This window comes from Schistocerca piceifrons, chromosome 1, assembly GCF_021461385.2.
Source record: "Schistocerca piceifrons isolate TAMUIC-IGC-003096 chromosome 1, iqSchPice1.1, whole genome shotgun sequence".
In the NCBI taxonomy this organism is placed as follows: Eukaryota; Metazoa; Arthropoda; class Insecta; order Orthoptera; family Acrididae; genus Schistocerca; species Schistocerca piceifrons.
Genome location: NC_060138.1, coordinates 366,500,281 through 366,527,415, shown reverse-complemented (window position 1 = coordinate 366,527,415; position 27,135 = coordinate 366,500,281). Strand labels below are relative to the sequence as shown.

General features: G+C 40.8%; 1 protein-coding gene across 2 annotated transcripts in view; it reads left to right on the top strand.

Annotated features, from left to right (window-relative positions):
* LOC124790090 (ribosomal RNA processing protein 36 homolog) overlaps positions 1-27,135 on the top strand; it is a 79,141-nt gene that overhangs the window by 31,697 nt on the left and 20,309 nt on the right. For both annotated transcript variants that reach the window (XM_047257660.1, XM_047257665.1), the window contains 5 exons: positions 7,110-7,255; positions 7,552-7,660; positions 10,859-10,987; positions 25,372-25,489; positions 25,811-25,982. In XM_047257660.1, coding sequence (XP_047113616.1) covers positions 7,110-7,255; positions 7,552-7,660; positions 10,859-10,987; positions 25,372-25,489; positions 25,811-25,956 — 648 coding nt within the window. In that variant the 3' untranslated portion in view covers positions 25,957-25,982. The remainder of the gene's footprint in view (positions 1-7,109; positions 7,256-7,551; positions 7,661-10,858; positions 10,988-25,371; positions 25,490-25,810; positions 25,983-27,135) is intronic.

Below are 27,135 nucleotides of genomic sequence, written 5' to 3'. Positions count from 1 at the left end.
GCCCTTTTTGCAGTAACCATTAATGGTATAATGTCAGGACTCCAGCCAATGGTCTCTTTCTGTGGATGATTTTTCGATCTTTCATTTGTCTTCTAGTCTTGAGGTAGCTGCTCGGTAACTGCAACCAACATTAAGAAGGCTAATATTTTGGGCTAGAACTTCAGATTTCAAAATTACCTCTGATGAATGTGTTACATAAAGTTTAATTGTGTATATTGTGAGCTACACTTAAATATAATGCTTGAACAGTATTGCCATTTTAAATTTTTTGCAGGTTTCCTTACAATAAACAAGTGTTCTGAATCTTCTACTGATCACGTTTAAACATTTTTCTTCTTACTGCCCTACGTCTTGAGTTACAGTGAGACAGCATCAAAGTTCTGGCTCATCAGCTGGTTTCAGAGGCCAGTATTATGCAGGTTACAAAGCAATGAAGATTAGATGCTTTACTGTTTGATGCAGAGGGCTTACCTCTTCTGAAGGTAACAATAGTGCACTTAACAGTTAAATCTCCTTTGACAGCATTTTGTCAAAGCAGCATCCCCCCCTGCCTATTGTAAGAGGTGACTAAAAGGAGTCTCATACTTTTCGGCCCTATAAGTTCAGGTCCCAATTTATGGTTTGACCTGTCACTTTCCAAATTGTACAGTAGTGCGGGCCATATGGGGAAGGACGCCTTATGTGGTGCAGGAGTTATCTATAGTGTCCTTAGATTCAATATCCTGAACCTCTTGTCACGGTTTCGCAACTCCACCTGCAATTCAACTATTTGGGCGAGGACACTTTCCAGGGTATGTCATCTTCTTTCGTTCTCTCCTGTCCTCTTTCGCCCCCATGACAATATTGGATTTCTCTGCGCCCAATATCCAGCATGGTAGCCAGTCTGTTGTGGTGGGGCCATCATGTACCCATTTGGTGATAGCCCCCTGACAACACAGGGATTGCACTGCTGATGCCTGAGCTGTAAACTCCCCATGTATGCCAAGGAGTAGATGCCTGTCTTCCTGGGGCATCAGGACTCCCAGCAACGGCCCTTATGCCAGGTTGCCTTTGCTGTGGCTGTGTGGCACCCATGGGGAGAGCCCCTGATCAGAGTGGGTGGCATCAGGGCGGATGACCCGCAATGAAGCGGACTAAATCATCTCTTGCTGGTGACCGTAAGGCACTATCAATCTCTAAGAAGGGGAAGTTTGAATAGAATGCTGACAGATATGACCCTAAATTGTTTCCCTCCCTTGCTACACCATGGGAGGAATGTAGGGCTACAGAAAGAAGAGAGCCATATTCGCCTCGGTATTTAGTCTGTAGCAGAATGGATGGGGACTCCTTTCTACCTATGAAGCCTCAATTTTTTGTTGAACATTTTGAAGACAAGTTTGGGGAAGTGTCAGCACTGTCCAAGATGAGAAGCGGTGCAATCTTGATTCAGACAGCATCCCCAGCCCAATCCTGGGCATTACTCGCTTGTGACCGGCTGGGTGATATTTCTGTTTCCGTCACTCCCCATAAAAGCCTCAATATGGTCCAGGGGATTATTTTCCATCATGACCTTCTCTTGCAATCGGATGACGATCTCCACACCAATCGAGGATGGCTGGGTGTTCATTTTATCTGGCATCTTTACAGGGGACCCAAAGACAATGGGTTGCTACCAGTGCCTTCATCGTGGCCTTTGAGGATGATTCAGTGCCTGAAAAGGTCAAGGTGATGGTTTACCGCTGTGACGTTAAACCGTACGTCCCTCCCCTATGTGGTGCCGGAAATTCAGGCACATGTCTCGCCGCTGCATTTCCAGCGCCACGTCGTGACTGTGGGCGTCCACTGCATCCAGATATTCCGTGTGCACCTCCTCCCACTTGTATCATCTGTGGAGAGCAGCATTCCCCCTGTTCGCCAGACTGCACAGTACTCCAAAAGGAGCAGAGAATCGTGGAGTACAAGATTGTGGACTGGTTAATGTACCAAGAGACTAAATGTAAATTTGAACGATTACACTCCATTCGGTTGACGTCCACATATGCTGCAGCTACATTACCGTCACCGTCACAAGCACCTGTCGTACCACATTCTGTGCCACGAACAGTGGGCCCTCCGGGCCTCCAGAATACATCTGCTCCCTTAGTGGTGGGAGGAAAATCTCCTTGTGTTGCTCCCAAAGTACCTACTTCAGGAGCAAGGCCCCTCCAAATGCAGGAGACATTGGTCATCTTCCCCCAAGCCGGAGAAGCAACAGCCTCCTCCGGCTCCTCTCGTGCCGAAGGGGTCCCTCAGGATCCTCTTTCCCAAGCTCTCTACTAATGCCACAGAGGACACTCGCCAGTGGCTAATGGAGCCGAAAGCTGCTGGACGAAGAGCTTCACGGTCTTCCTCTGTGCCTGTGCCTCTGTGCATCGAGCCCCTAAAGAGAAGCGAGAGGGCAAGCAAACAAAGAAGACTGCTAAGAAAAAGGGCCCTCCAGTGGCCTCAACACCACCACTCCCTACCAGTTCTGCACCTGAAGATGAGGTAGAGATCTTAGCGTCCCCTGAGGACCGGGATCTCACTGGTGCCTCATCCACAATAGGAATGGATACAAATACTCAATCGGTGGCAGCAGGTGACCCTGAGGTGTAGCCTGCCTCCTTGTGTGCTTCATGCCTTCCCAATCTCACAATAACATCATCCTCCAATGGAATTGCTGTGGTTTTTACCACCACCTGGCTGAGCTATGGGAACTGTTAAGCTCTTTACACCTGCTTTCTGCATTGCTCTCCAGGAAACTTGGTTTGTGGTAATGTGGACCCCTGCCCTCTGTGGCTATAGGGTATACTACAAGAACTGTAGCGAATATAATAGCATATCAGGTGGAGTTTGTGTCTATGTCCTGAACTCAGTAGGCAGTGAACCTATGCCACTTCAAACCCCTCTAGAAGCCGCGGCTGTCAGGATAAGGTCGACACAGGAAATAACTGTCAGCAATGTATATCTTCCTCCAGATTATGCAGTACCCCTGAACGCATTGGCTGCACTGATTCATCAACTCCCTAAACCTTTCCTACTTTTGGGAAATTTCAACAGCCATAACCCCTTGTGGGGTGACACCATGATTACTGGCCAAGGTAGAGATGTTGAAACTTTCCTGTCTCAATTCGACCTCTGCGTCTCAAATACTGGGGCTCCCACACATTTCAGTGTGCCTCATGGCACTTACTCGGCCATTGATTTATCCCTCTACAGACCAGGACTTCTTCCATCTATCCACTGGAGAGCCCACAATGACTTTGGTAGTGACCACTTTCCCATTATCCTTTCACTCCCGCAGTGCCATTCCCCTGGACATCTACTAAGATGGGCTTTAAACAAGGCAGAATGGGATGCTTTCACCTCTGCTGTCACCATTGAATCTCCCCCACATGGTACCTTAGATCTGGTAGTTGAGCGGGTCACTAGAACGATCGTTTCTGCGGCGGAAAACACGATCCCTTGTTCTTTAGGGTGCCCCCAGTGGAAGTCAGTACCTTGATGGTCGCCGGAAGAGGCCATAAAGAGTGTCGGCAAATCCTACAGTGACATAAGTGGCACCCTTCCCTAGAGCACCTAATAGCTTTTAAATGGGTCCATGTCCGCGTTCACCATCTTATAAAAAGACGGAAACAGGAACGTTGGGAAAGGTACGTCTCGACCGTGGGGTGCCAAACATCACCTTGATGGTCGCCGGAAGAGGCAATAAAGAGTGTCGGCAAATCCTACAGTGACGTAAGTGGCACCCTTCCCTAGAGCACCTAATAGCTTTTAAATGGGTCCATGCCCGCGTTCACCATCTTATAAAAAGACGGAAACAGGAACGTTGGGAAAGGTACGTCTCAACCGTGGGGTGCCAAACATCACCTTCCCAAGTGTGGACGAACATCAGATGTGTTTGTGGGTACCAGACCCCGGCAGGTGTCACTGGCATTAACATCAATGGCGTGTTATCTACCGATGCAAATGCAATTGCCAAGCACTTTGCTGAGCACTATGCTTGAGCCTCCACATTGGATAATTAGCCCCCAGCATTTCGCAACCTCAAACAGCAGATGGAAAGGAAGCCACTCTCATTCACTGAACATCACAGTGAACCCTATAATGCTTCATTTACAGAGTGGGAGTTCCTCAGCACCCTTGCACATTGCCCCGATACAGCCCCTGGGCCAGATCAGATCCACAGTCAGATGATCAAACATCTCTCGTCTGACTACAAGCGATATCTCCTTGTCATCTTCACTTGGATCTGGTGCGATGGCGTCTTTGCATTGCAATGGCGGAGAGCACCATCACTCCAATGCTCAAACCTGGCAAATACCCGCTTGATGTGGATAGCTATTGGTCCATCAGCCTCACCAACATTCTTTGTAAGCTGTTAGAACATATGGTAAGTCGGCGGTTGTGTTGGGTCCTGGAGTTACGTGGCCTACTGGCTCCATGCCAGGGCAGTTTCTGCCAGGGTCACTCTACCACTGACAATCTAGTTTCCCTCAAGTCTGCCATCCAAACAGCTTTTACCAGACACCAACACATGGTTGCCGTCTTTCTTGATTCACGAAAAGCTTAGAACATTTAGAACATGAACTGGTGACATCATATCTTTGCCACATTATATGAGTGGGGTCTCCGGGGCCCCCTCCCAATTTTTATCAAAAATTTCCTGTCGCTTCGTACTTTCGATGTCCAAGTTAGTTGCCTCCCATAGTTCCCCCCCCCCCCCCCCCCCCCCCCCCATGGGGTCCTGCAGGGCTCTGTATCGAGTGTATCTCTATGTTTAATGGCTATTAACAGTATAGAGCAGCTGTTGGTCTGTCTGCCTGTATGCAGACAACTTCTGCATTTCGTATTGCTCCTCCAGTACTGATGTTGGTGAGCGGTGCCTACAGGGAGCCATCCACAAGGCACAGTCATGGGCTGTAGCCCACAGCTTCCAGTTTTCTGCTGCAAAGTCATGTGTCATGCACTTCTGTCAGCATCGTACTGTTCATCCGGAACCAGAACTTTACCTTAATGATGATCCATTTACTGTAGTGGAGACGTATTGATTCTTGGGACTGGTTTTCGATGCCTGATTGACTTGGCTTCCTCATCTTCGTCAGCTTAAGCGGATGTGCTGGCAGCACTTCAGTGGCCTCCGCTGCCTGAGCAACACCAACTGGAGTGCAGATCGCTCTACACTGCTGTTCAATCCCAACTTTACTATGGGAGTCTGGTTTATGGTTCGGTGGCACCCTCAGTGTTGCATTTACTCGACGCAGTGCACCACTGTGATGTTAGATTGGGAACGGGAGCTTTTAGGATGAGTTCGGTGACCAGCACCCTGGTGGAGGCAGAGTCCGTCCATTGAAGGTTAGGCGTGCAAAACTGCTCACCAGTTACGTTGCACCAATTCGTAGTTCTCCTGAGCATCTGAATTACTGTATCCTTTTCCCACCCACGGTGGTTCATTTCATGCATCGGAGGCCCGGGTCAGGGCTTAAGATTGCGGTTCGCATCTGATCTCTTTTGTCTGAAGTGGAGTCCTTACCACCTACACTTGAGGACCATTCACGTACACCTCCATGGTGTACACCTAGGCCGAAGCTTCGCCTGGACCTTTCACATGGTCCTAAGGACTCAGTTAACCCCGCAGCACTCTGCTGTCACTTCCTCTCTCTTCTTGACATGTACCGGGACCATGAAGTGGTTTACACCAATTGCTTGATGGATGATGGTCACGTTGTCTTTGCATATGTCCAAGGAGGACATATTGAATAGCACTCTTTGCCAGATGGCTGCAGTGTTTGCACTACAGAGCTAGCAGCCATTTCTTGTGCTGTTGACCACATCCGTTCATGCCCTGGCGTGTCATTTCTTCTCTGTACTGACTCCTTGAGCAGCCTACAAGTTATTGACCAGTGCAATCCCCGCCATCCTTTGGTACCGACCATCCAAGAGTCCATCTATGCCCTGGAATGGTCCAGTTGTTCCATAATGTTTGTGTGGGCCCTAGGCCATGTCGGAATCCCAGGAAATGAACTTGCTGACAGGCTGGCCAAACAGGCTACATGGAAACTGCTTCTGGTAATCGGCATCCCCGTAACTGACCTCGATCATTATTATGCCGCAAGGTTTTCAGCTTTTGGCGACAGAATGGCATAATCTCAGTATGCACAACTAACTGCATGCCATTAAGGAGACTACGAACATGTATAAGCCCTCCATGTGGGCCTCTTGAAGGGACTCTGTGGTTCTCTGCCAGCTCTGCATTGGCCATACATGGCTAACACATGGCTACCTCCTCCGTAGCGAGGACTCACCTTTGTGTCACTGTGGTTCACATGACTGTCATCCACATCTTGCTGAACTGCTCACTTTTAGCCCCTGTGCGGCAGACTTTTAACCTTCCTAGCACCCTACCTGCGGTGTTGGGCGACATTGCGTCAACAGCAGATTTAGTTTTACTCTTCATTCATGAGGGGGATTTTATCGTACCATCTAAGGGTGGGCTTTTAATCTTCTCTCCGAGGCCGCAACCCTCCCTCCATTTTAACTCTGTCACACTTCCTTTGCATTTGTTTGTCATGGTGGTCGTCTTTTCCTTACATGTTTTCATCCCGTCTTGTCTTTTTGGGGTGGACAATCAATGTGTTGCACAGTGGCTGGCTCATCCTCTTTTATTATTGTGATCCGCCACCCCAGACCATCTGGTATATTGTTTTAATACTTTCTTCTATTTTTCTTTGTGGTGTATGTTTTCCCCGTATTTTTGTTTGTTCTATTCATTTTCTTTGTAGATGTGGTTCCCATTCCTTTTTCCCCTTTAACTTTCTCAAACATACTTTGGGTGTTTTTGTACCTTGAGCCTTGCTTGCATCAGCAAAAAGGGACTGCCTTTATACCCCAAACCAACTAAACAACCAATCAGAGCAACATCGCCATCAAAGCATAAATCACCACCATCACCACCACCACCACCTCCATCACCACAATGTCTTCAAATTAACTTCTTTTAGGTTTTTTAAGTTTGAATGTAGAATGATATTGATTTCTGTATGTCAATTTTTTACTCTGTCATATGTCACTATGTTGACTGTTAATATGTAACAGAGATACTACTTGTATAGCTGGCCATCAGAGAGGAACTTGCATCTATGAGTTTTGAAGATATCCTAAAACTGAAGGAAGAGCTAGGAGCTAAAGTGTACAGTGAAGCTGTGTTTGGTGCCAAACGTGTCCCTAAAACTGACTTCAAAAGAGCTAATAAAAACAGGTGAGTTAAAAGGTTAGTTGTAAGATGAAAAATATGAAAGATGAGATTTACGATATGAATGTATGATAGTCATTTATATTTGTATGTGACTATACAGTTGTCGGTATTTTTGTAGTGATTAGTATATTTTTTATTTTCTTTATTTTACTTTCTCTCTCAATGTAATTCCTGAAAGTGATGTTACGTAATGTCACATTTTTATTTTTTTATTTCGTTTGATGTTCAGAACAGATCAAATAGTACACTTATTATTTATTCTGATGCGAACAAGATAATTACATTTTTTCTGTCTGCAGGCCACGTGAAATGTCATCCAAGATACCAGTTCACAATACAAAAAAGTTGAGAAACAATGTGGGAAGGGATCCCAGGTTTGATCCACTTTGTGGTACTTTTAATGATGAGGTTAGAATATGCTGCCTTATGCAATGAAATTATTATATTTATATCTAAAATGCAAATCTGGCAATAGTTTTACTGAAAGTCCTGTAGAACAAGAGTAAAAAACCACTAATCACTGAATTTAATCTACAAAATTAGACTGAGAAAATTTGAGTGCATACCAGTAAAGAATGATAAAATTTTTTCCCCTCATGTGTGGTACACACGTTTCATTGGAAGAGCTGTCAGGGCTCGTGCACTGGTAACGATAGAACAATGTTTCGTGTCAGTTCTGCTTGAACATAAAAAATTTATGAAAAATTTCCAGTTGTCCTGTTTTTTGTGAAGTTATCTTTCTAAGTTTTCTTACCCTCCTTTATTTTTCTTCTTCAGTGACGCATTTCTTGGTCCTTCACACTTTCTCCTTCAAACTACAATCCACCCCAGCATGACCTCAACAACATTATTTTTACTGAAAGTCCCAACTACACCAACTTTTTTTTATTTTTAGTCCTTTTTTATTTTAGTCCTTTTTTATTTTTAGTACTTTGTTATTTTTACCACTTTGTTATTTTTACCACTTTGTTATTTTTACCACTTTGTTATTTTTACCACTTTGTTATTTTTACCACCAAACAATTTTTCTTACTTTATTTTTATTACTAAATCTTCAATAGCTGTACATTTGAAATCAGACCTGGACATGAAGGATATCTATATTTGTTATCATTAATGTTTCACTTTCTTAGTGAAGAGATTTAACATTGCTATTGAATATTTTGATCATAGCTTTTGTGAAAATATTACCATTTAAAAAATTCTCTAGCCATATTCAGCACTCAAATTTTAACACCTGCCTCCCCATTTGTTTTTGTAACTGAATTCTTGAACTAGAAATGTATTTTTAACTACATTTCTAGTAACACAGAGGTTATGTTTTAAGCTGATGTTAACTCTCATCTCCTTAGTTTAATTGATGTTGATGCTTAGTCCCACAGCTTCTGATGTATCCTTTAACTAAAATGAGTAAGCAAGAAAATGAAACACTTTTCTTCTGTCCTCCAGAGCTACTCTTAAGAGCTATATTTTTAGCTTTTCCTCATGGACAATATCGTGTTCTAGTTAACTGGGTTGGAATCTTTTTATTTAGTCCTCCACATAATGTCTTGTTTCAAGAATCAGATGGCTGTAGAGTCTCTGAATTCCAGATGTAAACTTTTCTATTTACATACTCATGTTTGTAAGTTAATGGATCTCACGTTTCTGTGAACAACAAATGGCATTGTGATAATGAGTGGATAAAAAGTGCTCTGGCAACATAGGGATATTAAATATGACTAGATCATTGGCCAGCCACAGTCAAGTATGCTCTGGCAACATAGGGATATTAAATATGACTAGATCATTGGCCAGCCACAGTCAAGTATGAGCTAGTCATTTATACCACTTATCCTGAGTGATGTTTGTGTGCTGATGCCATACAGAAAATCAATATGAATGCCCTCCCAATTCAGTAAGTTTACTAAATGCCTTCTTATTCTGTAGATTAGTACTTCCTGAATGGCTCGTGACAATGCCTTCCATCACTGGACAAGTGCTCTCTGGAGGTGAGCAGTGATCCTTAGGGATCGTGTTATGACTACAATCATTTGTCCGGGAGCATGCTATGCGTGCTAAGTATTGTCTGTCAGATGAAACCTGAGTCCATATCCACTACGAAGAAAGCATATTATCCCGATGCTCTTAGAGCCCATTCATGTTTGACAAGACAACACATCAACTGTGATATGTGTTATCACTTTCTGAGAAGATTGCATCTGAGCATGTTGCCAAGAATACAGATCAACCTCTCAAATCCATCAATATTGCCTTACAGGAGGTGTATAGAGTATCTAGCCAGAGAAGATGCTGTGTTGGTATTGTGTTTTTGGATAATGATCAACATGGGTGTAGTCCGTGCTCAAATTTTCTAATGCCATTGTTGAATGTTCTCTCTTCCTGGAAACTCCTCCATAGCCATGAAATTATACTATGGGCAACATTCAGCTCCCAGCAAAACTCACACTTGTGGCCGGGCAGTGATCTACCCATATTTAATGTCTTTGAAATGTATTCTCTGTGTCATCCTGTTTCTCTGCAACTCAAATACTATATGCCAAATGCACACAACACTCAGTCAGAACCACTACACCCAAAACCACTGCAAACACTGACTGTTTGAAGGTGCATAAACTGTCTCCTCCTTGGATGCATATATGTCACTTGTTTCCATGTTGTTCCACCACAGTTTAGCCTGTAAGCTACAACAAGAAAATACAAGATGAAAATAGCATGCAGTCGGGATGACACTGTTCAGCAGAAGCAACTCATTTGCAGAAAAACTGTGCTCATACATTGCTGTAGTTTTCTTTTATGATGGGCATTCAATAAGTAATGCAACACATTTTTTTCTTAAGGCAGATTGCTTTTATTCAGGATTCCAGTACACCATATCATTCCCCACTGTAGGCTACAACACACTATTTTCATCGTAATCTTCGTTCAGTGTGGCGGCCTTACACCACTACACTTGGAAGGACTGTATGCCTGCATTCTACCTACCACTCCACTGGTTGATGTGGGAACCATCATCATCCTGCATCAATAACCTTACTGCTTCCCATGGAGTGCATCTTTCATTGGGCCAAACTGATGGAAGGTGGAAGGTAGGAGATCGGGGCTGTAGGGTGGAGGAGGAAGAGGAGTCCAATAAAGTTCTGTGAGCTCCCCTTGGGTGTGCAGACTTGGCAGCAGTATCAACAGAGATGTCCAATTGTGGAATGCACCTCAAATACAAATACTGTCTTGAAGACTGTGTATAGTACCGCCACCTGTCGGAACATCATGAAACTGTGTGGGGTGAAGCGGAAATATCTGATGAACATCTGTAACAAATTCCGCATTTTTTTTTTCAACTAAAATTGACTGAGAAAAAAATGTGCTGCGGTGCTTATTCAATGCCCCTCATAGCACTGTTTTTATTATTTGTCAGTTTTCAGTTGTCATTTTCTATTTCTTAATTATTCTCCTTTTTAGCAACTATATTTTGATGTTAGTTGTCATCAAATGAATTGAATTGCATTTGTTATAAGCATTAGTTTCCTGATACAATTGGTAAATTACATATAAATTTACATTCTATGGATTTGTCATCAAAACAGCATTTATGTTTTAATGTTACAGACTTTCAAAAATGCGTATTCATTTGTTAATGAAATTCGTGACAGAGAGAAAGAACAACTTAAAAATGAGCTAGAAAAGGAGACAAATACTGCCAAGAAAGAGAAGATCAAGTACATTTTACAAAGAATGGTTTGTGCTTATAAAACTACTTCTTAATTTTAACAGTTAAATAGGTTTAGAATTACTGACTTGCCTGGTCTCATACAATATATCTTTCTCAACTACACAGTGTGAAAAAGGTAACTCTTCTGCTCAGTATGGACCAACATTGTGTTGATTATGTGTAACCAGTATGAGTGTTCCTGAGTGGGGCTCAATGTGAAATACTTGCATATTGTCGGCAGCTGTTACAATTTGCAATACCAACTCTCAACATTCTTAATTTTGGATTGTTGCAGCTAGTGACTTGCTTTTTAGGATATCTTACAATTTGTTTGTGTAAGTGTTACATGATTTTTCTTTCTTACTTTACAACCACGCTCTTGTTTTATATCCCTCAACTGAACCACTCCCAAAATTTGAACTCCATTTGGATATTCTTACAGTGCTAACTCTGAAGATAGCCTATCTTCATTCATCAAGTACAAAGTAAAAACTGAATTCCTGCACTGGAACTTTCCAAATAGCACCAAAAGCTTCACAAAATTTCACAAAACTAATAAAATGCAAGAAACATGGAGAATATCTCAGTATTGTTGAAATGCATAGACATACTGAATATCAGCAACGATGCTGTATTGTGGAGAGCGTGATACAAAAAATTAGAATTTTTAAAGCAATAATAGATGGCTACAATTTTGGAAGCTAAAGAAATATTGTAAAGGAAATAAATAGTGAGTCAGAGGAAACATTTAACAAATGATACTCCATCCTAAGCTAGGCTTACCTACCTAAATATAAATTCTTGTTTTCCAAAACCTATAAATTGCTACAAATGCTACAACACAGTCAGACTGTCAAGACATTGTGGAAAATACAATTTGATTGCACATGAAACTAATACATATGTAGGGTGATTATAATTAAAGTTAAACTAAAAACACTATAGAAATAACACCACTGGCCAGAATGACGTCAAATTGCAACGGAATATTATCGGAGAGATGGGGGGGGGGGGGGGGGGGGGTGAGGGAGGGAATGCATGGCAGAAGAAAAGAAATGGTGTGAAAATTGATCAATAGATGACCCTGTATGTGTCAGAATACGTAAATGAAAATGCCTTTCATGCACTTGACCCATTGAAGTTGGTATAAACATGCCAGGTACATGGCTTTTCCTCCTTTAGCATCCACAACGTTCGCCATGACTGTCTCAATGCAGGATCATGCTCTGCTTGTAAAGCTGTATTACAAGACTGATGACTGTGCACATGTCACTCTACAGAAATTCCGGACACTGAAGGGTTTGAAGAAAGGTGTTGGTCCGATTACTGCCATGGGTCTGGATTAAATGATTTGGAAATTTGAAAAGATGGGTTCTTTTGGTGTGCAACATGGTAGAGGGAGGAAACAAATTGATTCAACATCAGTGGAAGCAGTGGCCACAGCAATGCAGGAGGAGACAGGTGGTGGTGTGCAAATGTGTAGTGCAAGGAGAATTGCCCGAACATTGGACATACCCATGAACAGGGTGTATAAAATCCTACGAAACATCCTTCTTTGCTATCCATTCAAAATTACCCATGTGCGCAAGTTGCTTCCTGTTGACCTGCCAGCAAGAGAGATCTGTCCAGAATGAGATTTTCACTCTGCAGCGGAGTGTGCGCCGATATGAAACTTCCTGGCAGATTAAAACTGTGTGCCCGATCGAGACTCGAACTCGGGACCTTTGCCTTTCGCGGGCAAGTGCAAGTTGGTAGAGCACTTGCCCACGAAAGGCAAAGGTCCCAAGTTCGAGTCTCGGTCGGGCACACAGTTTTAATCTGCCAGGAAGTTTCATATCAGCGCACACTCCGCTGCAGAGTGAAAATCTCATTTTGGAAACATCCCCTAGGCTGTGGCTAAGCCATGTCTCTGCTATATCCTTTCTTTCAGGAGTGCTAGTTCTGCAAGGTTCGCAGGAGAGCTTCTGTAAAGTTTGGAAGGTAGGAGACGAGATACTGGCAGAAGTAAAGCTGTGAGTACCGAGCGTGAGTCGTGCTTCGGTAGCTCAGTTGGTAGAGCACTTGCCCGCGAAAGGCAAAGGTCCCGAGTTCGAGTCTCGGTCGGGCACACAGTTTTAATCTGCCAAGAAGTTTCAAGAGAGATCTGTCCTTTAGAATTTCTTGTTTGCATGGAAATGCACAATGATTGGCTGTGGAAGATTTCGTGGACAGACGAAGCCCACTTCCATCTGACAGGATATGTCAATACACAGAATTGTCGAATGTGGGCAATGGAAAAACCACACGCAAATCAACCAGTACCTCTTTTTCCCGAGAAGGTTACTGTGTGGTGCAGGTTTACGGTGTCATTTATCATGGGGCCACATATTTCCCCCCCCCCTTAAAAAAAGCAGCAGGTGCTTCCGGTTCTATTACCTGTACCGTCACTGGTAAGTGCTATTAGTGTCTTTTGCGCAACCGCATCATTCCAGCTCTCCAACAGTGTGGATGTGTGGATGGGATCATTTTTATGCAAGATGGCGCACCTCTGCACAATATAAATCCAGTTAAGCAGCTGCTGAAGTCCCATTTTGGAAATGCTAGAATTATCAGCCGCCATTTCCCTACAGCCTGGCCGTCTCGATCACCTGATCTTAATCTGTGTGACTTCTAATTGTGGGGCTATCTGAAAGATGTTGTGTTCAGTGTTCAGATTGCAAACTTAGCTGCGTTCAAGGCACGCATTGTGCAACACATTCTGAACGTGACCTCAGAAACACGTCAATCAGTTGTGGAACATGCTGTTTCTAGGTTTCAACTTGTTGCAGAAAACGATGGACAGCATATTGAACATGTTTTGTGCCAGTCACAGAAATTAATAATCCGATTGATGATTTTTATGCATGTTTTGGCCTCAGGACAATTAAAAACCAATGTGAGTGATGCTTTTTATGCAGTTTTTGGCCTCAGGACAATTAAACACAGATTTCTCCCATCCATGATATTGCCATGGTGGATGGGCTAATGTATCGGACAGTATCATACCTGTACACTGAAACATTGAGTAGTACAGTTTGTTTAACATCTAACATACATCTTTGGCATTTTTGTGTGTAATTCATTTGTCATTTGTAGTCGGCTATGATTAAATTATCATGCTTACAGTGCCATCTATTGTTACATTTTGTAACTATTTCTTTTTCTGTTGCCATACATTTTCCTCCTCCTCCGATAATATTCCGTTGCAGTTTGACGTCATTCTAACCAGTGGTTTTATTTGCACAGCAGTTTTAAAGTTTAATTATAATCACCCGGTATACTGTGACAAAGTATCAATTGCTTCACCAACCATTCAATCCAGAATAGAGACTGCATACTTTCTCTTGACAAACAGAAACTTCAGGAGCTTTAGTATCCATCTGAATTTTACACAGTGAGGACAGTAGTGTACTTAATTCGATAACGATTACTTAGTTGAAAAAATACAATGAAAACCGCATCTAAACGCACAAAGATAAACAAAAATAGTTATGGTGAAACCAGGGAAAAAATGATACATTACATGCAAATATCAAAGTGGTGGAATGCTTTAGAGAAAGCATGGAAAACATTTCACATAAATTCTCCGATTGTACTGTAGTTAAAGGAGATGTCTATTGAGGAGATGCCTATCGAGAGACACACATGCTTAGTAAAATGTAGGGACAAAGACTCCTACATCACCATGCTAAATGTATTTTCTGAAAATTATCTTGAGCAGTTGATGAGACAACCAACCTGTGAAGGAACCATATTGGATCTATTGTTCTCAATCATGACTGGAGAAAGGAATCTTCAATCATTGATGAGCAATGATTAATAAGTTCAATAAGCTATTGATTAGAAACTACCCAAGCAGTAAGCAGCAAACATTCAACTCTGGAGAGGAGAACCTGGACATTCTCTGGTGCATATCGTAGGTCATATCTCAGAGGAGCTTGTGCCTTTGAAGAGAGTAAGTGATGGACATATCACATTGTAGTTCAAGAAGAGTATCAGAAAGTTACTACAAAATTAGACAGTTGTCCAGCAGAGACAAATAAAATGAAATCTTTGCTATCTTACAGAAGCTGAACAAAGTTAAAAGAAGAATAAGGAAACGTAAGTCAGAAATGTTGAATGAAATCAAAATCGAGGTTTTACCTTCAGAGTCATTTAAAATACCCAACCATGTTTTGCTCCTACATGAAATAAGTAAATGGAACAAAGTTGTACCTGCAGATTCATGTAAAATACTTAACCAAGTTTTGATCCTACGTAATATAAAATAAGTAAATGGAACAAAACATTGGTCCACATTCTTGTCGATCATGATGGCAGCACAATGGAAGATAGTATGACAACTATAGAAATAAATTAACATGAAACTGAAGTCAACTCAGATTGTTTGATAGAGGAAATGCTTGATGGTATGTCTGTCAGTTTCCGTATTGGATAAGCAGAAGAAACAGCCCCACATCTAGCAAGTGTTAACAACAGTTTACGGTAGTTGTCTGAAAAAACAAAGCATGATTTGTGACTAAAAAGGCACAGGTCATTCCGATATAAGAATGATTGCAGAACCATTGACCTACCTAGCTGATGTCACATGTTGTAAAATTATGGAGCATATTTTACACTTCCGTGTGGTAATGTTTCTGATGATAGAATAACTATTCTGTGGGAATTATCATGGTTTCTACAAGCACAAATCATGTACAATCCAACTTTTTCTGTTCGTTCTTGCATTAGGGACAGTCATCGATAACAGAATACAGATTCATGCCTTGTTTCTTGACTTTCAGAAATGTTGCAATATAATTGTTCTTTGTTACCTTATAAACAAAATATGTACGTACAGAATATTCAGACAGATATGCAGTTCGATTGAAGACTTCCTATCAAACAGAACTCTGTACTTCATAATAGGAAAGCATCATAAAAAGCAAAAGTGGCATTTGGGTATTTCAGTGTATGCTGATAGGATTATTACTGTTCTTAACATATATAAATGACCTTTCAGATAATCTCCGTAGCTATCTGGGGTTGGTTGCACATGACAGACTTGTGTATATGGAGGTGAAATTCCTAGGAAACTGTTATGAAATGCAGTGAGAGTTGAAAATGATCAGAAAGTAGTCATGTCATATACAAGCTCTGTTGCAATTTCTATGCAAGTGTGACCACTGACCAATTGTCCACTTGAATGAGCTGAGCACTCAGTGGCTGAGCACGACATGCTGGATTCAATGGCTGCTTCACAACCAGTGGATCCTCACCCCCTTCCCCCAACACCAGCTTGTCTGAACTACATAGAATGGCAGTTTTCCTTGTAACACATTCTTTGTTCTCATAACCCTCCTTCCCTAAATCTCTGCCTGCACCCACACCCTCTTTCCTACAATCTCCTCTTCCTCTGTTCTGTCATGTGTCTCAATCCACTCCCCAAAGTCTTTGTCATTGTGCACTGCAAGAACTCATCATTGCCCTTGTGTCATATTGCTATCCTGTACACCTGCTGCCTCTGTCCTCTTGCATTACTATCCTGTATAGCTGCTGCCTCCCACTGAGGCGTCAAGCCACCCTTCCCCAACCCTACCTCCCACTCCCTGCCTCCTTTGTTCCCAATACAACCTCTCATCCCAGGCAACCCATAGAACTGCAGTCCTAGCATTGTGTATTCAGCTGGCACAATGTAACTTTACAAGTTTTGTGTGTGTGTGTGTGTGTGTGTGTGTGTGTGTGTGTGTGTGTGTGTGTGTGTGTGTCTATATACTCTAGCACTGTAGCTTGTTTAAAGATTTTTCTGGAAGCAAACAGGTTTTCAGTCTTGTTTATGTGCCTTTTGATGACTCAACATGTCCATTATTTGATTTGCTGCATTGTTACATTTATTCCTGAATGATTGCTCGTAAATTGACAAAAAGACCCAGTATTGTTTGACTATGTGATGGTGATCGCTTGCAAAAATTAGATATCCAAGAAAATCTCTGTGGAGTAATTGGAGATAGGATGACCACATAAGTCTAGATGTGGGGGAGCCAGGTGACTTATTGGAAAAATCGTAAGGTGGTGTAATTTGCACACCATAGAGGTCATTTTGAAAACCCCCTTTCAACAATTTTTTGTGTATTCAGTGGACATGACTCTTATCACGTAGGATAAACAGAGAAGATTGAGAAGATTTAAAGAAGAGCTATGTGCTTCACCGGGGGTTTGTTTAGTCAGTGTTAAGGTATCACAGAAATTCTCTACAGATTTCATTTAAAAAGACTATAAGCCAGGCATGTGGATATCAGAGACATGTACCTAGAAAATTCCGAGAGCCCACATTCCAAAACAAGTGAATAAATAATTAATATCACCAACAGACATCTTTCTAACAATTGCAGTGCTAAACTTAAAGGAGAGATTCATACTGTCACATATCTGTACTAACAGTGTTTCCTCATACATACCAGTGAAGAATGGAATTGTAAAGAAAATGAATCCATTGTAATATGTACCTTCAAGTGGCTCTGTGGAGTACAGATGTAGATAAAGATGACATTGTTGTTATATATTTTATATTTTACTTTCTGGTATTGATGCTAGTCTTTCCATGTTTATTCTATAGGGTGTCCCGGGAGGAATGGAATATCCAGGGCTATGATTGAAACAATCATTTGAAATGAGAAACTTCATGTGGGTATATGTCCTATACTGAATGGTTTCAGAGATAGAATCCATTTAATGCATAATGCTATTCATTTTCTATATTATTCAATACCGTGTCAGGTTTACAGATGTACACTTGTAAAACAATTAATGAACATTACAACATGCATTTTACAAAGTATCAATTAAAAAATCTGTATATTTAACACATTCATCTCTAAGCATCTCCTACACATTACGTTACAGTTGTTGTACAGTTCACAGTAAGTGTTCAAGTATCCCACTATCAACTTTAGTGCATTTCTGCACTCGTGGGAGAATGTTTTGTGTTGTGTGTCACAGTGCCTCTGCACATTCCCTAATGAGGTCAACAGCAACCATGATGCAACCAAGCAGTTCATCTAACATATTCACTTTTCATTTTTACACCTCAGATTTCATCCAACACCATAAACAAAAATCTAATGGTCTAGTGACCTTACACCATTGTAGCTAATTGTGCTACCATCACCAATCCACCTATTAGGGTTGTATGGTTGAGATGTCCCTCACATGTCTGGGAAAGTGTGGAGGGGAAATTGGTTTCCACTGGGGCATGTGGATTTTCCTCCGACCGTTGAGGATTATTGCATGTGTTGTTAACTCAGTTCCCTGTAAACTTAGCTTCATCGGTGAATGGTAGTAATGAAGCAAATGATGATTGTCATTTAACCAGTGACAAAGTTAGTCATGTGGCATTGTCACCAATGTGAAGATTGTCATACACTGTATGTGAAATGCCCGCAAGTTTTCTGCATGTAATGTTCACCGTACATGTCATGGGACATTGATACACGCAGAAAGTTGCCTTGTGCTGGTAGTTGGACTACACTGTGCTATTTCAACAATGTGTTGCTGTTCCTGTACAGTTTGTTGAACTACGTGTTCAGGGGGAAATGGTAATGTGTAAAAATACCTATTTCACGCAATGTGCTAGAAATTAGGGAACATCATTGTATATTCATGAATTTGATGTATCGGAAAGTGCCAGTGGTATTCTTTGACAGCAGCAGAAGTGCCACAATCTCAGAAACCATATACACTGTGTGTCCTTCATTAGTGAAGATGTGTGGCATTTCAACCAGTGCATGTACTAACACAGTTAACCTGTGCTTCTCTCTGATACACTCTCATTCTCTCTCACTACGTCACTCTCAACACGCCATGGACTACTGCACATTCAGTGGGCTAGTTTAATAGCAGAAAGATCCTGAGAAAAGAGGTTGAAAGCAGTGAGGTAGGTTGAGCGTGAATAAAATGTCAGAGGTTGTACGTGTAAGACATACAAATGCACGCCACTAGAGAAAGATAAAAAAAAAAGAAAAAATTAAATGTGTTCTGGGAACTATTCTGAATAGGGAATATATACATATGAATTTTTTTGCTTCAAATGAGCATTCCTGTTGTATCCTTGAATATTGTCCATTTCGCCTGGGACACCCTGTTTACCTGTCTATATTTCATTATTTATTTCTTATAATATGATTATTACTATCATCTTTATTGGGAATACTGCATGTCTCTCATTTGCCTGTCCTGCTTTATAATTTCCTTCTGTAACACTTGAAAAAGCTGTTCTATTGATGGGAATGAACATGTGAAGTATAATTACTTTTGGACTTTCCTCATAAAGATGCCTTTTCTTTAATTTTTTCAGGGCACTGTGATCTTACAATAGTTCCCTCTAGTTAGCACACCACCTTACTTCTGTCTTTTCTTTTTCATTATCTTCACAACCCTTCTGCCTGCCTGATCAATGGCCTGGGTTTTCCCCTTCTCATTTCTCGTGTATGTTTTCTTTTTCTTATAACTATTTCTTATGCAGTGCCTCAATGCTCTTTGGAATAAAACATCAGGAACATGCAATGTTGTTTCTCATGTGGGGTCATTTAGTACCTGCTTGAGGTGTCAGATGTGATGTGAAATTCCCCTTGCCCATTCTGAAGACATCTCATCTCTGTAAAGTGACTTCGCCGGCCTTGGTGGCCGAGTGGTTCTAGGCACTACAGACTGGAACCACACGACCGCTACGGTCGCAGGTTCAAATCCTGCCTCGGGCATGGATGTGTGTGATGTCCTTAGGTTAGTTAGGTTTGAGTAGTTCTGAGTTCTAGGGGACTGATGACCTCAGATGTTAAGTCCCATAGTGCTCAGAGCCATCTGTAAAGTGACTTCAGTTTGCCTGTATCCCATACTTCCAAGACCTAGTCTTCCAGTGGCCACCAGCAGTGGAGGGTGAATCTTCGACAATGCCAGTCTCTTTTGTTGGCATAGTGTCAGAAAAAATTTGAAAAAAAAAGTAAACCCAAGATCCTGGGAAAAAAAAACCAACAGGCATTACGTCAGCAAGTGACCAAGAAAGTGGCAACAGTTTATCAGGCATTAACTTTCATGGCACTAGAAGGAGCCTCACTAGGCCAAAATGTAGGGGCAAACAGAGCTTTGAACGTAGCCAACAAATAACTAAGGATGTTGGGGGTGAGAGAAAGAGGTGATTGTAGGAGGGGAAGTCAAGGTAGGCCACAGACTGTTCTCTCCCCTCCTCCCCTTTTTTCCATAAAAAAGGGGGGTCATGTTAAGATCTTTTCTCACACAGTCGTGTACATTACACTCAAGGTTTTTCATTATCTATTACGTTATCTAAATTTTTCTCTTGCTACAACAACCCTCTGTGCTTCCTCCTGTATCTCTTCAGCTACAACACATTAATTTATTTCTCTTTCTGGGGAGCAAATTGAAATACTTTCCTTCCTCATACAATTGCTTTATGTGCAGGTAAATTAAATTTTTGTGTAAAAATCACTGTTAGTAAAATGTAAGAAGTAAAAATGAAAAAAAAGTCTACTTATCAAGCATTAGCACAATGGAGACATATCAAATCTATGTGAATCTTCAGGTTTTGGCGGCGCAAAGACTGTTCCATTAAGTTTCAGGTGTGCAGCCGCAAGAATTCTCCTTCTTTTTCTTCTAATATTTTGGCTGTATAATGTTCAGCCACCTTCAGAGTGAGCCACAAGACTGCCGCTCCAGTGCACTGGAGCGGCAGTTTTGCAGCTCACTGAAGATGGCTGAACATTATAGGCCGAAATATTAGAAGAAGAAGAAGGAGAATTCTTGCGGCTGCACACCCGAAACTTAATGGAACATATCAAATCTATGTTTTATCATTAGTAGCTTATTTCAAATTGGTTAACTAGGATGGAAATCCTGTCTATCAGATCACTACAACCAGTTACAATGGGGCATCCAGGTGGTTAGGGTTGAGAATTTTTGAAAGCATTTGGAAAATGAGTTGTTATAGAGAAAAAGAATATTGATTTGATAGAGTGTTTATGGTATGAGCCAAGGAATGAGAGCATGAATTGGAAGTCAATCTAGACTTTCTGAATAGGACCCTTAAAGTTAGGCTTGTAGGTTGTAGAGCAATGTTTCAGAGATGGTTGGCTGAGATCTTCTGCCAAGTATGAGGATCATTCCAAAAGTAAATTCTCCTATTTTTATTCATGGAAACTACAGGAGATACATAAATCACAACAGCACAGCTAAATAGAGCAATATTATAGCTACAACTGTCATTTTTCCACACAGTCACCACAATTCAATATGCCGTTTGCCAACAATGAACCAGAGCCTGCATGCTGCGCTTGTGAAAATCGGAACTAGCTGAGGCTAACCATTCCCTTACAGCTTTGACAACAGCATTTGAGTCTTGAAAATGTTCACTGCGTAGTCTATCTTTCAGTGGCTCAAAGAGATGAAGTCTGAAGGTGCTGAATCAGGACTGTACGTTGGATGTGGTAAAACATTCCAGCTGAATTTTGCAGTGAGTTGCATGGTCACAAAATTGGTATGGGGCCTGGCATTTTCGTGTTACAGGTGAAAGTTGATCTTCTTCTCTGGCCTTACCATGGAAATTCCAGCTTTCAGCTTATTCAATGTCTTCTTGTTGCATGCTGAATTGACAGTTTCTCCAGGCTGCTGGACATCCAAAAGAACCACACCCTGTCTATCCCGGAAGACTGTGCACATCACTTTGCCTGCAGACAGCTGTGTTTTGAGTTTCCTCTTTTGACAGAGAATTCGCATGTCACTATTCCCTGGACTGTCTTTTGGATTTTGGCTATTCCGAAAATTGTCACCTCTAGCTTTGTAGTGGTCCAGCACATCATGACAAATTTCCATTCAGTGAGTTTTTTAACCTACTGCAAGCAACCACAGGACCCATTCCGCACAGACTTTGTGATAACCAAAATGTTCCAACTTTGTTTCCAAGGTTGACATTCAGCTTTCTGTGGTAGTTATCTGCCAATCAGCATGGATTAGTTGATCAAGACGCTCTTCATAGCGAGGGATGACAGCTGTGCAGAGTCGACCGTGTCATGGCTTGTTGTACACATCCTTTTCACCACCTTGAAAGTACCATACCCATCACCTAACATTGCTCAGGTCTGTTGTATCACCTCCATGCACCTTAATCAAGCATCAGTGGATTTCAATTGACACAATTTCTTCAGCAGTGAGGAATTCAATCACACATCACTGTTTTATACATGCATCCAAGGTAGACTCTGTTTTGGAACACTCCTCTGCTGGCGCCAACTACCGCAGAACAATAGAACCACCTGCAAATGAAAGAGGAAGGTTGCATTACATCACAACAGTGCTGCAGTGTTTACCTGCAAAGAGTATGATCAGATTAGGATCTGCTTTAAGACTGTGTTTGGCTGCTGTGTTCTCCAACAAAAGGATTGTATCAGTAGGAAAGGAAACATTGGTTTTGTGTCTGCATTTGTCAGATTTTTATATCTTTGGAGTATAGGTACAGGCGAAGTACAGACACACGTTCAAGAATGTAGATGAACAGATGATTCCAGGTTAATGTATGCAAAGAAGTAAATTGTTTTGTAAAACTATCAGAATGAAGTACAGGAAGCAAGGACTAAAAATGTTCTAAATGGCACTACTGTGCATATAGAATCAGTTGGCATCTGAGAGGTTCCAGTCCAACATTTCATTGTGTTATCTATTTAAAATTAATGAGAAAGGGGTGTTGCGAAAGGCTAATGGGGAAAGGCAAGAGGGTGTCTCATGGTGCACATATTATACAGATTTACTTCAAACTTCGTACATCTTTAGTAGGCCATTAAAACAACATAATGTGCTGGAAGTAAGGTGCACACTCGGACTACTCTAGAAAAATCACAAGAGAAGTTGTACGAATCTGTTGTGTGACTGATGTACCTATGCGTAGGTGCCAGATGCTAGAGTTCATAGTGATTAAGTGGTTAGTGTTCGAGGCAGTAACATGAATGTGTATGAATCAACACTTAGACTCTCACTAAAACTTAATTTTTAAACTGTGTTTTTTTTTTTTATCACTGGTCATATTATTTAATTTATATGACATTTGAGAGGTAATAAAATTAAAAATAAAAAAAAAAAAAAAAAAAAATGTGTGTTTGTGAATTTCATGTTGTTTGTGGATTTCATGTTATTTGACTACTTAACTTTTTAAAATTAAATTTAATTATTAGAGCAAACATATTTCTAACTATCAAAGAGTAAATGAAGAAACGCATAGAGTTCTCTTAAAAATGTATGCCTGTCATGATTTACAAAATCTCTTATACAGGCTGTCTGGTAAGTTACATGGAACGACTCGTACTTGCTAATGTAGCAAGAATGGATAATGTAGGTGAAAATTTTTTGAATATTAAACAATTTACACTTGTACTTCTAAAAGGAAGGTCTGAATGGAATTCAGACCATCGCCTCATGCACGTTTGTCTAGCGAAGCTCGAATGTTAACCACTTGACCACCATGAATTCTAACGTCCGGCACCCACAAATAGGTACATCAGTTATATAACAAACACATAAAAGTTCTGTTGCAAGTTTCTCAGAATTTCCAGAGTAGAGCACCTTACTACTTGCAGGTTATGTTGTCTTAATGACCTACTAAAGGTGCAAAAAGTGTGAAGTAAATCTGTGAGCCCAACGTCATGGCTTCCTCTTGTTAGTGTGTGCTTGTATTCCAAAGAAGTTAAGAAGACAGTAGATCAGATAGCTTTTTGATGTGGTGTTTGACTAGTAGAAGAGTGAAAGCGTTCAACTGGCCTGTGGAGTGTAGGAAACTTCGAATGCATAACAGTCGTTTGTTATGACAGGAGAAGAGGTTGCTGAGGGTTACTTTTGCTATGGATGTTCGTTTCTGTTGAACTAGATTTTTGTGAGTGATAGGGAATGATGAAATCTTAGAGTCGTGTGGTCTTTCTGGACGGGCAGGAATTTTTATGGTCCAGCCATTTGAGTGGAGTTCATGGGATAAGCTATATTTCAAGAACAGTCTGTGGGATGAGATTTTGGCCAAAGAAATGAAATGAACACTTCCTTTAGTTGAGATGGTTGCAGCAGGGATGTATTATGAATTGGGTGTAGTTATGTGGAAAGAAATGGTACCTCTAGAAAACAGTGTTGGAAGTAAACAAGGAAGAAATGGCAACAATGAGACAAAAGTGATGATTTTTGCCCAAGCCCATGGCCTTGCTGCCATTGATCACTATCTCTATCAATCAGATTATAGAATCACACACAGCTATAAACCCTTTGTATATGCCAATCTCCTCATTATCCAACATATATCGGTACTAGAAAAATTTGACCATGACCTCCACTAGTGCTCCATCAGGAATCTGAAATTAGGAAATATCCATGCAAACTTCTTTCCCCTGTCACAAAATGCTAGTCTGTAGCTACCCGACATACTTGTGGCACTCACATTTCTAACTCCTTGCCACATGGATCATTTCTGTGATGGAGACCCAGGTATAGTCCATGTCTCGTGGATCCACCCAGCAGATGCTCTTGCAGTCCTGCCACAGGTACACACTTTCTTATCGTAGACACAGAATCCAGTGAAAGTTGCAGTGTGATTCACCTATTCAACCGCACACCTCCCACTTGTAGCTTTTTTCCTCCACCCCTCTTCCTCTTAGGTGCTATACACCTGTCATGTACAAACTAATTCTGTGTATATGTGGGTATCAGTGTGCTCTGAAGAACAACTCAAGTTCGTAAGCCGGTTTACTATCGTACAGTTAATTTTTATATGCCTATCTACTGCTCAGCACTTGTACGCGTTACTTAATGGTTATGTTTATTCATTTTATAATTTCTAGTTAATATGATGGGGGCATCTAGAGGAGATGTTGAGCTGCAGACAGACACAACAAAAAGACTGCTACACACTTGAGCTTTCAACCACAAGGCTTTCTTCCAAAGCAGAAAACACACACACACACACATTCACAGAAGCACAACTCGCACATACTTGACCATTGTCTCTGACTGCTGAGGCTGAAACTCAAATGTATAGCAGTCTCTTTCTTGTGCTTGCCTTCAACTTAACATCTCCTCTTTATGGTGAGTAGCAGTCTATCCTTTCCATAATATTGTTATTATTCTATCCTAGATTTTCCATTGCTTAATGGTCGAAAATGTAAATTATGATATATTTCTTCAAATACTATAGTCATTAATTTAAAATAAGCCTATATGTAATGTGATATGTCGTGGTGATATTGTAGGGCCTCTGTAACTGTGACTTGACGTGCTTATTTTACAGTGCTCGTTGCAGCACATTGTAACACACTGCTCAGAGATAGAGATTTCCTTCTCAAGAGTATGCCTTTACATCTCTGGCAATCAAATTTTTCAGGAAAATCAAGATAGAGAAGAGCGACGACACAAAGAGAAGTTGGAAAAACTTAAATTGGAACGACAAGAACAGATTGAAATGCTGAAGCAGGGTAAAAAGCCATGGTTTAAAAAGAAATGTGAGTTTATTTTATTTTTTAACCTAAAAATTATTCTGTGGTTGCTTGTGCTCAAATGAAAAGCTACTTCATTTTCACTCTGAATTACTTGTTAGGTATATTTTTCCAAATCAAGTACATTTGCTGACAAAGCTGTAAGTTTGTAATTATTGTAACACAATCAAACAGCATAATAAAAGTTCACCTATTAGTTTCCCTGTACTAAGATTTAATATCCTTATTGTCCTTACCATCCTTCTATCTCCAGCCTCTTGCCAGTAATATGTTGAAAATTAAGTATTTGTTTGTTTTTCAAATCTGGACTGCATTTTTTTCTGGCAGCTGAAAGAAGAGTACTCCAGTTAGTGGACCAGTATGAAGAACTGAAGAAAAAAGGCAAGTTGCAGAAACATATTGAGAAACAGAGAAAGAAGTCGGCTCATGTTGCACGAAAGAAACTTCCAGACCTCAGTAATGCTTCACATTGAAATTCTTAAACATTACCTGGCAGCAGGTAAGGATTTTCCCACACTAATTTTTGGTTCCTTTCATTTATTCACTATTTCTAAGTGAGCTCACTGTGAAACACAATTAAAAATCATAATTAAAGCTATTACATAAATAAATAAATAAGTTAACTTTACATTCTTTTGGAATATGATTACTGCTTTCTCATGTTTGTAAAACTGGGCATTATTACTTTTCTTTTTATTGTAGTGTAATAGCAAATTTTTCTTCTATCAGATATGGTTGTTTTGTTTTTGTTTTACATTTTTCTGCAATATGGTGAACATTTTGTGTTTTTCGGAACATACTTTTGGAGAATGTCACTGATTCTGATTGGTGCATCTAATTACACAAACATTTTATTTCTTGAGCATCATTGATTATGACTGTTCACATGATGTAATTCTATTTTTTGTCCTATTTCCTGTAGTTCAACTTATTCATAGTTTTTTGCCACATGTTCAGTTTTACTCCACTTGTTACTTGGTTGAGTTGATATTTTTTACCTCTGTTGACTGTGATGGATACTCTTTCTGTAGTCCTAAGTAAGCTAATGAAATACATTTTTAATGTAGATATTTTAGTTCATTTGTGATCTAGATCTCTTTAAACAGTTCAGTTTATCAAAATGTGTTTGTTAAAATCCATTACAAATTTCTGCTTATCCTTCTTGTTTGGGGTGAGCAGAGAAGTGTATGTATGTGTGTGTGTGTGTGTGTGTGTGTGTGTGTGGGGGGGGGGGGGGGGGGGGGGGTTTGATGCAGCCCTCTATGAATTCCTTTCCTGTGCCAACCTCTTCATTTCAGATTAGCACTTGCCTTATTATTTGTTGAATATAATCTAATCTCCATCGGCCTGTACAGTTTTCACCCTCAATAGCTTCCTCAAGCACCATGGAAATTATTCTTTGATGTCTTAATACATGTCCTGTCATCCTGTTCCTATTTCTGACCAATGTCTTCCACTTGCTTCTCTCCTCACCAGTTCAATGGAAAACCACTACATTATGTATCGATTACCTCATTACGCACTTCAGGTCTCTTCTTTCTTGGTGTTCTTACAACCCACAATTCACTTATATATGATGATGTGCTCCAAATGTGCATTTTTGGAATTTTTTCCACAAATTAAGGCCAATATTTCCTTATACCAGAAATACT